The 15,659-nt window shown below is 37.6% G+C and overlaps 1 protein-coding gene across 1 annotated transcript in view; it reads left to right on the top strand.

Moving 5' to 3' along the window:
* LMBRD1 (LMBR1 domain containing 1) overlaps positions 1 to 15,659 on the top strand; it is a 51,140-nt gene that overhangs the window by 22,604 nt on the left and 12,877 nt on the right. Inside the window, exons 6-12 of the mRNA XM_044421445.1 lie at positions 1,334 to 1,481; positions 2,060 to 2,212; positions 6,215 to 6,279; positions 7,334 to 7,436; positions 9,803 to 9,907; positions 11,823 to 11,972; positions 14,096 to 14,174. Of these exons, the coding sequence (XP_044277380.1) occupies positions 1,334 to 1,481; positions 2,060 to 2,212; positions 6,215 to 6,279; positions 7,334 to 7,436; positions 9,803 to 9,907; positions 11,823 to 11,972; positions 14,096 to 14,174 (803 nt within the window). The remainder of the gene's footprint in view (positions 1 to 1,333; positions 1,482 to 2,059; positions 2,213 to 6,214; positions 6,280 to 7,333; positions 7,437 to 9,802; positions 9,908 to 11,822; positions 11,973 to 14,095; positions 14,175 to 15,659) is intronic.

Here is a 15,659-nt window from a genome sequence, read left to right as displayed (position 1 = left end):
AAATTAAAGTCCTAAAATAATGGAATATTATACTTACCATTACTGTTGTAGTAAAGCAATCTAGTCTTCAGTACTCTTGCATAGGGCATGCTCTTTGCAGTATAAGTGCTTGTAAATTGGCTCAACTTTTATATTACTGCAATTTATTTATTTATTTGGGAAACTTTATGCCGCCCCATTCGCATAAGCCTCGTATGTATCAAACTTGTATCATACCTCCTCCCTGATCATCCAATTGGTATACAGGAGGCATATTTTATACTCTGAATAATTCTGCAGAATAGCATATAAAAGAAACTAGCCATTCTTGCCCATAGTAAGGATCCAAAATCCATTGCTGGGCAATAGCTTTTGGACAGAGCAGGACATAGCAAAACTGTACAGCTTTTGAGTTCTTCATAAATGTTCATTAGGCTAGATTGTACAAAAAGCAGGGGATGAGGAAGAAAGAGAAAAGCCCCAAATTGGGCTGGTTATTGTAGTTATAGAGTCTGCAGTTTAGACCCAGCCTCACAATGTAGATTTAAAGATTGAAGGAATTAGCCTCTGGTAGGCATTACGCCTAGCAATGTATTCTGGACAGAGAAGCAATAGCTAATCTTAATTCCTGAAAACACAAAGGGCACCTGTAACCTTATTGCATAATACAGTTTGGCGTAAGTTTACTTTTTATTTCATGGATCACCTAGAGGGAATCTCTGGGTTTGCTATTATAAGGACTGTCTTGTTTTTCTGTACTTCTGCTCTATGCCAACTTGGAACCTGCATGTTTTGTAAAAGGCAAGAGGCAGAACTGAGTTATAGTCAGTCTTTCCATTTTTAGAAATGGGGATGAGCTATTTCTTCTCTCTCCTAGAAGTGGCCCTAAGGCAATTTTCTGTCCCCATTCCCTATTATTGAACTTCTTTGTGGTGGCGGTGTGGGGGGGGGGGGGCTTGTGCATGCACAGGACATTATGTTTCCCTTTGTATGGCTTTTAAACAGGTTCACTTTTGTGCTTGAGAAGTCCTCATCTTCTCCCCCTGATCCTGGGTATTCCTTATTTGTGGGTGGTCTTGTTTCACTATCTTACCGTTTTACAGAGGGCCACCAAGTTCCCTATTAGAAGAAATAATATAGGGTGGGGGGGGGATGATTAGTCCTGAGCCACTCAGTAAGCTTTACCATTGATGGGATTTGTGCAAACACCTGTACTTCTCCAAGTAATAATGTGTTTTATTGCAGTGCACTGAGAATGTTACATGGCACAAGAGCTGCATGGCATTTCTAACGAGGATCCAACATACTGATTGTTTCTTTTGGTAATCATTTAGAGTTGTCAGTTCACTTAATGTGTTCCTGCATTTTTTCTTCAGGCTTATGGCATGTCAGCTTTGCCTCTAAACTTAATAAAGGGGACAAGAAGTGCTAGCTATGAACGCTTGGAAAACACTGAAGATATTGAGGAAGTTGAGCAAAGTATACAAAGGATTAAATCAAAGGTTTGATGTGGTTTTTGTTTTTTTAAATCACCTTAAGAGCTTTATTCCTGTTGCCTGTCGTCCCTGTTTAGAGATTTTGGATAAGAAACAATGTATTTGAACAATATTTAAAATGTATAGCAATATGTAAGTGGGAACTTAGAAAGACTGAGACTAAAATAGCCCAACTATGTCTTCTTGGTAGCAGTTAATCCTAATCATTAAACACTTTTCCTGTATAGTTCTTTGGTTTATTAATGGTATGTCAGTCAATAATTTTATTCCATATACAAATATGGAGATACACTAAGAGCACACAGTTTTGGTGTGGCTCTTACAACCCAAAGTAAGTTGACACCTTAAAATTCTGAGATTTTTTTCTCCTTGGCAACTAGCATGATGTTTTTGAATTAGAAAATTGGTATCTCTTTAAATGTACCTTCTAGAATTAATCATTCACTGAGTAGAACTTACCTTTCTTTAAATGGTAATTTAAAGTAATTAGGACTGTATGAGTTATAGCTTTGAATTAGTTTTTTAAAATATGATGCTAAACTTTAAACTTTGCCCCCTTTGTTTTTATATTTTCCTCTAATTAGTGTAAAGATGGTCGGCCTTTACCAACTCGAGATAGTCGTGCACTGCATCAACTAGAGGACAAGCTAAGAACTCTTCAAAGGAGGGGGCGGCGTCTAGAATACATTGAAAAAAGTTGCTGGACAAAGTTCTGTGGAGTCATGAAACCACTCAAAGTAACGGCATTAGCATTTTGTACTGTAGAAAAGGTTTTATACATTCCCGCATCTTATAAAATCTTAGTATTGGTTAGAGCCAGAAGTTTCAGAACTGGAGTGATGTCACCAAACAAGAGAAGGAATGAACAAACAAATCTGTAGCTAAAAATTTTGACTGTGGTCAAAATAATCTCCCAGCATTCTGACCATTGGCCATGCTGGCTGGAATTGATACGAACTGGTCTAAAGCATCTGGAGGGCAACAGTTTGACCAATGTGTAACAATCTTTCCCAATCACACATGTTCAGAACAAAGTGTAAACAAGATGAGCAGCTTTTTAAAATAGAGGTTCTAAGGCAGATTAGTCTAACTGAGGTTCATCTAAGTCTGTAAATAATTTTTGTAGAACATTACACTGAGGTCTCAAATTGAAGCAAATTGGATGTGCTGTTATCTAGGTGGACTATCAGATTGTTAAAATAGTGTTAGGAAAGTTCAGTAATTATACTGTTAGCATTAAAAGAAATGCCTCTTTGTCAGCAGTTGGATTTCTAAGCAGTGTACTGTCCAGACATATCAGGTCTGTGTCTGATACCAGTTCATTACACATAAATATTTCAGTTATTTTTCACTGTATTTCTGCTCCTTTTATAGTTTAAAGGATATTGTGGTTCAGAAATGTGGTAAAATCAAGACATGGAAAATGGCTATATAATCTACTAGATAACTATGATGCACCAGTTTGTAATTCTTACTTAGAAGTAAGTTTTGTTGATTTACTAGAAAATAAGGACTTCTTGAAATATGTTTAGGAGTATAGCTAGTGACTGATGAGCAGTGCCACAGGGTTAGATTCGATTTAGCAACTATATAAACTAACTTGGAAACAGGAGTAAGATTTATGGTTGAAGTTACTGATAAAATTGGACAAATAGTGGATCAAATTAAGATGAGTAGACAGTTGGAGAAATGTGTGAACAGACTTGAAGGATGAACAAATAAGGAACAAATTGAATTTAGTGTTTGAAAAACACCAGGGCATGAGTGTGGAGAAATTAAGGTATGCAGCAGAAGGAAGAAATACCCTCACCCCAAGACACCAGGGATTTTAAACTTACATAAAGAGGATTGCACCTGATCAGTGCCACAAGTACACTGCTGCTTTGTAATATGCATGCTTTGTAAAGTCCTTTTAACATATTTAGGCTATTTACCACCATAGAAAGTTATTTCATTGTGAAGATAACCTCTTCACATCAAAAACATAAAGGTACATGCAGCCCAGAGTCAGAAGATGACCTTGCAATATCCTGCTTTTTTGTTTGAAACGCTGAGATTGAATTCAAATTGCATAGCCTGCCAGGTTCTGTGGCACTGCATAGCTGTCAAGAGCCCTTACATGTATTTTAGTCTGGAGGTCAGATCCAAGATACTGGCAGTACCAAAGCTGTTCTTTACAGCAAGTATTAATAGAAACCTGTGATGCATGCAGTGATGTACTAGTAGATTCTTACAGGTTTGGAATGTACCTTGTGTCCATCAAGAATCTCCTCTGGTATAAAGCTTTACAACAAACCCAGGAATGTTTGAATAAGAAGATGGAAGGAGTCCTTCCATTTGTGCAAACCTTCTGATCCAGCAGTAGAATCCTGCTGTGGGGGGAGGCGATCTCTGTTGACTTCACCCTCTCCTACAGCACCTGTGGCCCCCCAAATCTGCTTGAGAAGTTTGACAGAGCCTTCAGAATGTTGGCTGAGGTTTCACTAGGAGCTGCAGCAGAATAGTGGAATAGACCCTCCCTCTTTCCACTAGCAGGAATGTTCTTAGCTGAGGTAGACTCAGGCAATGTTCATTGGAAAAGAAGCTGGATCCATCCCTGAGTATCATGTTAGCATAACAGTCAAGAAGCCCATGTAATTCTGTGAAAAGTCCAAGCCACAAACCCGAGGTTTTTTTCTCTTTAACCTGAACTATTTATTTATTTAGGATATTTGTATGCTGTCCTTTGCAAGGGCCTCAGGACGGCTTACACAAATAAAATACAAATATCTAATATAACATAAATAATTAATGACCCACTCTGGCTGCAGTTAAAATATGATGATAAAATTCAATATTAAAACTTATTAAAATATTGATTAAATAAAAAGGTCTTAACCTGGTGCCGAAAAACATATAATGACGGCGCCGGGCAGACCTCTCTGGGGAGTGCATTCCATAGACGGGGCGCCACCGCAGAGAAGGCCCTGTGAGAATTAAAAGAACCTATTATATTAAAAAATAAAATATAGACTTTTCTAGTTAAAGAACATATACAGATACAAACTTGAAACCTGTTTCAAATTGCACTGAAATAACATAGTCACATTTGTTGAAATATTTATTTTTTTATAAAATGTGTATGCCATCCAATTACTAATGTCTCTGGATGGCTAACACCATAAATAAATTGATGACCCACTCTGCCTGCAAATTAATAAAATACAATAATAAAATTTGATATTAAAACATATTAAAATATCAATTAAATAAAAAGGTCTTAACCTGGCACCAAACAACATATAATGATGGCACCAGGTGGACCTCTCTGGGGAGTGCATTCCATAGTCAGGATATCTGGCTGCTGTGCACGTTAAGTATGTACAGTAAAATATTTTTATGGAAGTAAACCTTGGTTACTATTCCCTATGCTATTTTCCTTTTATACACAGCAAACTGACCAAAAATGCATTAACATGCACTATATCTGTGACATTCTAGATTTTGCCAGCTTTTGCTTTTTAAACAACATGTAAGATTGTAAAAGTTAGCAAGAACTAAGAATGTTAGTACTTTGTTTACTTGTGAACAATTCCCTTTGGCTAGAATTATGTAACCAAACAGATTATCTTTGTGTAGTGATAATCATCAGTAGATATGAAGAACAAAAGATACTTCATAATCCACAGTTTTTATTTTAACATGGGTATCTTGATTTCTGATTTGAAAAGACTGGAGAATAGCAGTAAGCATATTGCCTACTAACGTGGATATTCTTCATCATTAAGAGCTTTCATTGAAAGATTAACATGAAAATAGGTATTTCATTACACACTAATCTTTTAATTAAATCAATCTATCCATCTTGTGGTCTTTGCTCAAGAGGCAAATGTGTTTTTTAAAAAATCAGGATTGTTAACAAGCCAGGCTATGCTTCCTTATCTGTAAAGGGAATCAACTCCAACTGTTCTCTAGAAGGACAGATGCTGAAGTTCAAATATTTGGGCCACCTAATGGGAAGAAAGGACTCATTGGAAAAGACCTTGATGCTGGGAACAATTGAAGGCAGAAGGAGAAGGGGATGGCGAGGATGAGGTGGCTGAATAGAGTCACTAGTGTGGTGGACATAGGGTTGTGTAGACTCTGGCTGATAGCGGAGGACAGGAGAGCCTGGCATGCTGTGGTCCATGGGGTTGCGACTGAACAAGACAATCTTACTATGGGGGTTGACTTCCAATATGTGCTTTTGTTGCTTTGTTTCTCCTGACCCTACCTTTTCCTCATTTTGAAGGTCAATTTAGAGGTGTAAATTCCTTTAATACATCTCTTCTTGAATTAAAAAAAAGTTTACAAAGCTCAGTTGTGCGTCACTTAGGAACAAGTTGTGTGTTTACATATGTAGAACTCTTTCATCTTTGCTAAACAGAGATTTTTAGCAGCACCACATTTTTTCCTGTTTAACTTGCTTGCCTAATATCACATTTACACACTTGTCCAAATAATCTTTCTAACTTTGTACTCTACTTGTCCTTATTCTGGGTGGAATTAAGAACAGCTTCTGCTATTACTGGAGGCCATGGTAGTGGATCCTGAAAAGTAAAATGAATATACCCTGGTGTTTTTATTAGCAAAGTGTGAGGAGAAAGATCAACAAATGTATTGTAGTTATCCTGTTAAAATATTATTGTACATAAGTTACCCTTGACTAAGAAACTTTGGGATATTTGCTAATCTGATTTTAAATATCATTTGTTATTTAGATTATATGGGGAGTAATTTTCATCCTTGTGGCCCTGCTATTCACAGTTTCTCTCTTCTTGTCAAAGTAAGTATATACTTCATATTTTAAGAAACTGCTGCATAAAATCATGCAAATTACAAAGTGAAATTCATGCCAATTCCTTAGGTAACGCTAGCTTTGGTTTAACTTAGGATGCTATACTATCTTGCTTTTTCCCATCCCCCAGACTGAGCAGGTATACATTAAACACATGCTTTAAATACAGAACTCAACTATTTAGGAGTTTTCTCCTATTGCAATTTGTAGGGCTCTGAACAAGGACTTAATTCATAATTACCTTTTTAAAGTGAAACTGTCAGTGCAAAATAAGCAGAAACTGATGTTGAAAGAATAAAATGTTGAATGCCTATACCCTACTGTACTCTTGTAGCTGAAGGGAACTCTAGGAGGCTGTTTCTGACTTGCTGGCAATGTAGTGATACAAAAATACTGAATACGTGTGAGGGGGCAGCTGTTACCTATGAAAAGATGACCTGGAATTTACAGGAGATTCAATCATTTAAATAGATGCTGCTGACATAATGCACATTATTTTCCATTGTCAAAAATATATGGAATGAGGAGTGTGACTTGTGAGCCTTTGGGTGGTATAAAATAAATAAATAAATAAATAAATAAAAATAATAAATATGCTGGGACCACAGCAGAACCCATGAAAGGGCAGAGACAGCTTGGAATAAAAAGATGTTGGTCTGTCACTTTTTCTATTTTCTGGGATTCTTGGAGACATTGCTGTAGCAGTTCTCTACTAATGAGGAACTGAGGTTATAGCAAAAGAAAATGGGTTCTGGCAACATGGCCAGTTTTATTTCAAACTCCTGATTGTCCTTGGTATCTGTGTTCATGAGGTAGTTTACAGTCATGTAAACAAGTGAGCATAGTAGAATTTTGAATCTTCAATTGAAAAGATGAAATTAGAGTAGTGTTAGATGTTCGATTTGAATGAAACTTAGAATGTCTTGTTAAAGGCAAGACATTAAGTTTAGATTGAAACTACAAAGTAATTGTATGCAGAAGTTTTTTTTGTTTTTGTTTTTAAAAACCATGAAGTAACATTTTATTATTGTAATTGCTATAGTTTGGATAAAGCATTACATTCAGCTGGCATAGATTCTGGATTTATAATCCTGGGAACTAATTTGACCAATCCACTGAATATGCTGTTACCTGTTCTACAAACTGTAAGTACAAGATAATGGAAGTTGTAAACATATTGGTGAATACTTTTACAGGGAAATGTTAATGTGCTTTCATGGGGTATTAAAGGACTTGAAGTCTGCAACAAAACTTCTGAATTTTTTAAACCAATGCTAATATGGCCCTTAAATTCATACTAAACAACTATTGGTCAGTGATGTATGCTGACTATATACTAGCGAGCATAATTTGGAACATTGCTCTTATAGGAAATGGAAATATTGAGGTCTTAGTAAATAAAGTAGTGGATTTTGTTAATAACATATTAGGGAAAAATGTTTTTGTTAGTTATAGCATGACCAGAATTCACCTATTTAGAAACATTGGGCAGAATCCAATATTGCAGGAGCAGAATTCTCCTGCTGTCTTCCCCCTGCAGCTACATCCCCACCCCTGCAGCCACACCAGTATCTATTTTGGAAAGTTTCCGAACCTCTAGGGCAGATTTTGAGAGTGCACAAGGCTCTATGTGGCAAGATATATGTGGGATCGCCCTCCTGCCCAGTTCTACTGATAGGTGTAATTCTGTCAGCACAAGGACCTCATGGAGGTTCTTGAAAATATAAGTCCTATTTTTCTTACTTGAAGATTTAATGAGAGGTTCTAATTAAAAGAAAAATAGATGCTCTAATAGTCTTGTGTAACAATTAATCCCCTTAAATGAATGGGTTGCTTTGGGGAAATGATTTTTACATGGTTTAAAACCTAACTGGATCTTCTGATAAATTCAGTAAACAAAAATCTGGTCATGTTTAGACATGTTACTAAGTGTTAGATTTAACCCGACAAGCAATGTTGTGGGCTTATTCTGGACATTGCAACTAGTACAAAATACGGCAGCCACGTTGGTCTCTGGAACATCATGGAAAGACCACATATCACCAATATTAAAGTTTTTGCACTGACTGCCAGTAAATTTCTGGATATAGTACAAGGTGCTGGCACTTACCTTTAAAGTCTTTCATGGCTTGGGTCCAAATACCGTTGGGGGCACCTTCGCCTATACATTCTGCCTCACCTGCTAAGGTTGTCTGGGGATAATCCTCTGAAGCTTGTTTCTATCAGATTAATCTCCACTACCTAGAGACTATCTCAGTAGTTGCTTCTAAGCTTGGAATGGTCTGGGAGAAATGCATCCCAGATAGTTGCTTTCAAGAGGGCGTTAAAAATGTATCTTTTCTGAGAGGCATTCCCAGATTAATTTTATTTAATATGCTTGCTTTTTGTTAAACATTAATCATTGTTGGTTTTAATCTCTTGTAAACTGCCCAGAGTCTATGGGAATGGGGTGGGATATAACATTTTAAGTAGTAAATAAGTAATGTTAAGTATGTTCATTTGAAACAAGTCAGCTTGACCATGAAGGCAACTTGAAGCAATGGCAATTTGACAACTTGTAGATTATGGACATTCTGGTTAGAGGTTTGTTTGTTTGTTTGTTTTTGCCTTATGATATTAAGTCTAGCTTAATCTCAGATCAGAGTAAACTAGTGTCTGCAAAGGTTTACTGGTTCTCCTAAGTACAGTAGCCTTGTACCAAATGTTCTGACAGATATTTGAAATGATTAGGCAAGCAGTCAAACTGTTTTGCAAATCCATTTTGCAATGGGTTGCTCCTCCATGGTAATTTGAAGTAGCAAATATTCTATGTTGACCTATTTTCCAATTCCCTGAGGAGTCAATTGGATATCCTGCAGGTGCCCCATCTTCAGACATTAGGGGAGTGGTAATCAGGGGAAGTCTTCTTTTGTAATGGTGCTCCTCATGTGAAGAACCCTCTTCAAGGCACATTCACTCTGTCATTTTAGTAACATGCTTAAGTTTTATTCTTCTAAACTATATGGATAACATACTACTTCTTTTTGACACTGTCTTGTGGCTCATTTTTGTTGAATGTAGACTCAAAACTTTTACTTTGTTACTGCTTTTACTGTTGTGAGCTATGTTAAGAGCTTTATATTGAAATATACTTACTTCAAAATCTTGATGGAATTTCTATAAAACTACTGAAACTTGGCAATCTAGCTAAACCAAGTTTAATCAAGTGGCTCTCCGGAAGCTTTGTAGCACTGTCCAAAATATTTCTGAAGTATACTGCCTTACTTTCAAACTGCTTTCTGAAAGTATCCACCAATTCTCTAAAGGATGTTTGTCCTCTTGGTTGGGCAGACTTTTTAAAAATAAGACATACTATGATATTGCTGTTTTTCCTTTGTTCGTTTCAAGTGCAGTGAAAGCAAAATGTTTATAATGATCAATGGCCATTTTAAGATCTTGCTATTTTTTCAGGAAAAAATATAGGGAGCAACTTTTTAGGTAATTGAGTATAACAACTATTTTTGCCTTCTAGGTCTTCCCTCTTGATTATATCCTCATTAGCATCATCATCATGTACTTCATCTTTACCTCAATGGCAGGAATTCGAAATATGGGTATATGGTTCTTTTGGATAAGGGTAAATATGCATTATGACTGTACCTTGCCCTTCATCTAAGCAACTCAGCCTACTTCTCAAATACTTCTATTTTTATTTTTTTAATAAATGTATATAAAATAGAGAAAATACATAAACAAACAGAGAGCTATGTATTGCATGTAAGTTAATCAGACAACTACATATTTGATCCTTGCTAGCCAAGAAAATTACTTTCCTGTATATCAACCCAACAAGGTTGGGTCCATTGTTAAGGGACATTGGCTGCCTAGGTTTATAGCATGTAGAAATGATGATATGTTTGCTCATCTAATTCTATTGTCTTTAGACACAGAAGTCTCCTGTTTCATGAAATGACTCTTACCAGTTTCTTTTTCTGTCCTTTTGCCTGGAACTCCCTTCCAGAATACCTGTTGAATCAGGTCTCTTCCCTCCCTGCCTTCAGAGAGATGCATGTCTAAAGAAGTATGGCAGACTTAGTGAAGGGCCTCAACATCATGTCCAATGAAACGTGATGGAAGGAGTAGAGAAGAGATGATTAGGAGATAATATGACAGCCATGTTATAACATTTGAAGGGCTGTCATATGAATAATATAGCAAGTTTGTTTTCTCTTGTTCCTAGAGATTAGGGTCTGAAGCAATGGGTTTAAATCAGAAGGAAGAGATTCTTCTATTCATATTATGAAGATCTCCTTGATGTATGAATAATTTGACAATGGAACTGGCTGCCTTTAATAAACTTTTCTGCATTAGAGGCCTTTGAATGTGCACTGAATAGTCACCTAACAGAGATGCTTGAGTAATGGATTTTCTGCATTGTCAGAATGTTGGATTAAATGGCATTTGGGGTCCCTTTGAGCTAGCTCTGTGAGTCTACCTCCTTCACAGAAAATAAGAGCAGAACTGTTCAGGCTAATTCTTTATTGGAGTCCATCTCCATTCATAACATATCAAGCTGAAAAGCATCTCATTCATCCCTGCTACAGTTTTCTCTCCTAACCCCTGTCAAGACACCTGAGCCTGCCAAGAGTGACATTTTAGCTTTCAAGAAGTAGTTTCTTATGAGGCCATCCTTCTAGCTGCATTTCATCTTGTAGCCCTTCAGACGCACAAATCAGTCTAGCAGGAAAAAGATAATAACTTCATTATCAACTCTTCTTAAGGCAGACATGGGTGCTGATTACCTGTTCCCTTCATCCAGCCATGCATAGATGAACTGTATCTGTTTGTTGGCGGGGGGGGGGAGGGTTCTCATTGTCAGTTAAGATCAGCCTAATAAACAGCTTTAGACCCGACGTAGAGCCTGTATTGAATTGTCCTGTTTATGCATCTTTCACCCACATGAGACACTTGGTTGATATGCAACAAGTACATTGGCATAGGTCTGTGTGGAGTGAGAATGATGTGGTTCAACCTATGGGTTATTCTGATTCACTGCTTGCCATTTCCACTTTGCATCTAGCTTAGAAAACAACCTAGAGACACCCCATTCTAGGTTATTTGGCTTTATTTTTGAACTTGGCATTCTGGGTTGTTGAGGGACCAGATTCAATTCCTGACATTTCAGCTGAAGAATTATCAGCAGGAAATGGGAAAATACCTATCTAAGATGCTTTGAGAGTTGCTGCCTTGATGGACTACCTGGTATGAGGTAGCCTCCTATAGTACTAGATATAATACTAGATAAATAACAAATAGTAACAATAAAATTGCACATTAAGGCAAATAAAACGTAGGGAAATTGTTGGTTTATAATGTGAAGATAATAAATGTTCCGGGAACAGCATGTATGTTCTTAAAGGATTGCAAGCTCCCTTGAGCCTTGGACAAGTGGCAAAGAAATATTTTAAGTAAAGAATTGTCAAAGGCGTGTTTTGGTAGAGTCACATTTTTTATCTCAAATCTGGTTCATGACACAATATTTTTATTTTAAGCTGTACAAGATCAGAAGGGGGAGGACACGTCCACAAGCACTTCTCTTTCTCTGCATGATACTTCTATTGATAGTTCTTCATACCAGCTACATGATCTACAGTTTGGCCCCTCAGTATGTTATGTATGGAAGCCAAAAGTATCTTGCTCCGGTAAGATTTCTCTTGTATGGGGAAATGGGATGTAAAATGTGATGCATTTTGAAATGTAAATATTCCCATGTTTTTAGAGGATCTTTGGATCAAGTAATGCATCCATTATCCAACTGTGAATTATTTTAGTTCAACAGCTACCCAGCCACAGACACGCAGAAGGATATCCCCAATTTGCCTGTGGGATGCCTCAGCTGGAGGGCTCCACACAGAAGTTGGGATGGGCCAGGCTGAAAGAGTTGGACAGCTTCAGCACGGGTCCAGCTCAACCCTTCTGTTGCTCAGCTTGCTTCCAGAGATTTTGTAATGTAGTTCATTGACTTGAACTATAAGCTTTGTCCATACCAAATCTGGGCCATGACTACTATTCCTCAGGTTTCTTTATGTTAATACTGTGCTGCAAATAGCAAATGGAGCAATGGCACGGTTGACTGGAAATCTATAGCAGTATTTACACAGAACTTAAAATCAGAATTCTGCAATAAGGCATCTAAATTCCTTTCCAAGGAAAACTGGGTTCTATGGCTTGTACAACGAATAAGCTGAAATACTTTGAGTCAGTGTATCTTTCTGGAATTTGTTTTGCATAGTTTGATCTGTTTCTGCTGGTCATGGGAATAGGCAATAAGCTTTGCCCTAAACACAGGTTAATCCTGTTTGTCCATCCCTTGTCGCTTCCTGAATCTCACTAGGCTTTGTCTGTTTACTTTGAAATAAGATCATCTATGAACATAAGGACCAGGAATTACCTCCTCTTGGAATGACTGCAGCCACTGAAACACCACCCACATAACCTGATAGGGCCCTGCCAAAATGGTGTTAAGTTACTGGTTTCTGATGTTCGTAAATACCTAGCCAAGAACCAGTTATTTATGTTTTATGCAAGACAGAAGCATAGAGGATGGGAAATCATAATGAATTATTCACTTTGCTTAAGTTTACCACAAGGATGCCATGGGACAAAATGCCCTGCGGGTTAATGAAACAGTTTACAAACCAAATTTTTGAGACATTTTCTATCAGGTATGACCCCCCCCCCCCACACACACACACACCTTGCGATCTAGCAAAGCTGAATTTTTCAAAATTAAAGTTGTCATTTCAGTGTGAACATCTCAAAAAATATTTCTTCCTAATGGAGCTTGGTAACACTGGGTGTCGTCTAGGCACATAACCAGCTTGTCTGAGATGTCAGGAGGGACAGCTTTAGAACTTGCAGGGCCAGCTGTTGGTGACACCAGAGGTGTTGCGGGAGTCATCTCTGCAGCTGATACAGGAAACAGTCTGCTTCATGCACATGTTCTGTCCTGCTTCTGCAGCAGTGATTGCCCATTGTCCATAGAGAGCTCTGGCAGCATGCGTATTGTTGCAAAATCTGAGTTGGTTGCTACCGATAATAATTCATTATTCTTGTACTTGTTCTTCTTATGTAAGTGGTATATGTACATAAATGACAAAATACCTTTAAAAGTATACCATTTATATAGGTGTTTGAACTTTACATTGTGAGTTGTTACAGCATCATGCTGAATTTCCATCAGGTATTTTATTTGCATGTCTTTCTTAGACTACATTTGCTTTCCATATCAGATGGGTATACTCAGGGTACTCTCTGAAGGTTAATCAAGACATAGCCAACAAATTATTCACAGAATTGTTTCCCTTCTGATAGTAATGTGCTGTGTTGACAATCTGAAATATAACTATCATATTCCTTCTAATAGTTCTTCTAATAGTACACACATTCCAGTGTGGTGTACTGGTTAAGAGTGTTGGAATGGAGCGTGGGAGATGTGGGTGCTAGTCTCTACTAGGCCATAAAGCTCAGGGTGTGACTTTGGGCCACTTGATGACTCTCAGCCTATCCTACCTCTTAGGATTGTTGTTAGAATAAAAATGTGGGGAGGGGAGTAGAATATTTTAAGTAGCCTAGAATTCCTTGCAAGAGAAAGAAAGGTGGATAGTAATATAATGTAATCATAAACCAAAGACCTCTTTCACAAGCAAATTTGAGAAGCATTTTCTTGTGGGCTGTTGTACTCAACTAAAATAAATGATGTGTATATAGAACTGGTGATTTGTCATATGAAATCATCTTCAACTAATCTATCTTCTTCATGCAGAGTAATGTGACACTTGATGGACATTTGACAAATGTGACCATAAATCTGTCCAAAGTCTGTGATGCAGATGCTCCAGAAGGTAAGAGAAATTCATATCCTTTTCATGGTCAAAGTTAACCTATTTTATATGTTTATGTTGTAGCAACTGAACATTTACTTAGTAGTACAAAATGTACATTGAAATGTTAAAGTCTGCTTTGAACTGCAGGCTGTCCTAAAGGCCATTTGGTGTTCAAAATCACAGTCCTCTGTCAGCACATTCAGGTGGTAACAAATACCATTATGTATTAGCTGAACGAATAAGCTGGTACAAACTTAATCCTTCTTGACCAACTAGTGACCCAATTACTTCATTTGTGCATCTTTGAGGAAAATCCTTTTGATTATGATTAATATTTCTGAGATAAACAATACACTTGTGCGCAAACTGAGTTGCTCTTTCCTGATGCACATGAGTTGCAATTTCATCTGACAAAAGGTGATTACTTTTCCAAGCGGATTTTCAAACAGTGGAAACCTTTCTGAATACAGTGAGAGTTGCTTTCCTGCTTTGTTGGACAGGGAGGAAATTTCCATGGATTGCAGAGGTATTGACTGAGGTGCAGATAGATAGCATGGGCAGTAATCTCTATCACCCCTTGGTGGCCAAGCCAAGTATGGTTTACCCAACTCTGTTGCATCTCCAGAAATGAATGTTTACACTTGTCATCAAAGCTGTCTCAAGATTGAGGCAGGATTCAACCTTTCGACCTGTTGATACTGAAGCTGGAGGATGCATAACGTTTGCTGCCTTTACAGCTTTATCTTGGGCTTTTGTTCCATTCTTGAGGCAATGAGAAAACCAGTCACTAGGCTTTCTTACAATAAGAAATGGAAATCTTTCTCTTTGTTTGCCATTGTGACTGGTTATTAGCCTTTCCTATGCTCAATCCACCATCTCCCTTTATTTTCTGCTGACCCTTTTCAAGCAAAAACTTAAGCTTTCATCCCTCCATGTGTACCTCACAGCAATTTCAGCTTCAAATTACAATATTTCTGTTTTCTCATGCCATTAGTTCACTACTTTAGTTGGTGACTCTGGAAACTTGTATCATCAGTGTAGTCCCCAGGAACACAGTGGACCTCGTCCATAATTTTTCATGCATTTGCAAAAACATCTGAGTTACTGGCCCTTGTCAATCTCCTCTTATCTTAAAAGGTGGCATTTCTCATAGCTCTTACATTGGCTCACTGAGCTAGCAAGTTAAGTGACCTTAGAGCAGTCTCCCATATATGGGTTTTCATGAAGGTAAGGTAGTGCTCTGTCCTGATATTTTTCTTCTGAAAATAGTCTCAGGCTTTCATATTAACCAGGATGTAATATTACCTCCCCTTTTCACATTCTCTGTCTTTGTTGGAATCTACTTTGCATGCCTTTGATGTGAGATAGGCACTGGCATTCTATAAGTCTCAGGCAGAGCACATCCATAAATTGCCAGGGTTTTTCTTGTCCCCTGGAGTAAGAGCAAAAGACTCCCTGAGTTGTTCAGACTGTTACCCTGGCATATCAACCTTAGTAGCATTT

This window comes from Varanus komodoensis, unplaced genomic scaffold (assembly GCF_004798865.1).
Source record: "Varanus komodoensis strain SLA01 unplaced genomic scaffold, ASM479886v1 scaffold12, whole genome shotgun sequence".
NCBI lineage: Eukaryota > Metazoa > Chordata > Lepidosauria > Squamata > Varanidae > Varanus > Varanus komodoensis.
Note: the sequence above shows the minus strand (reverse complement) of the source record. Positions and strands in the feature narration are given on the sequence as shown.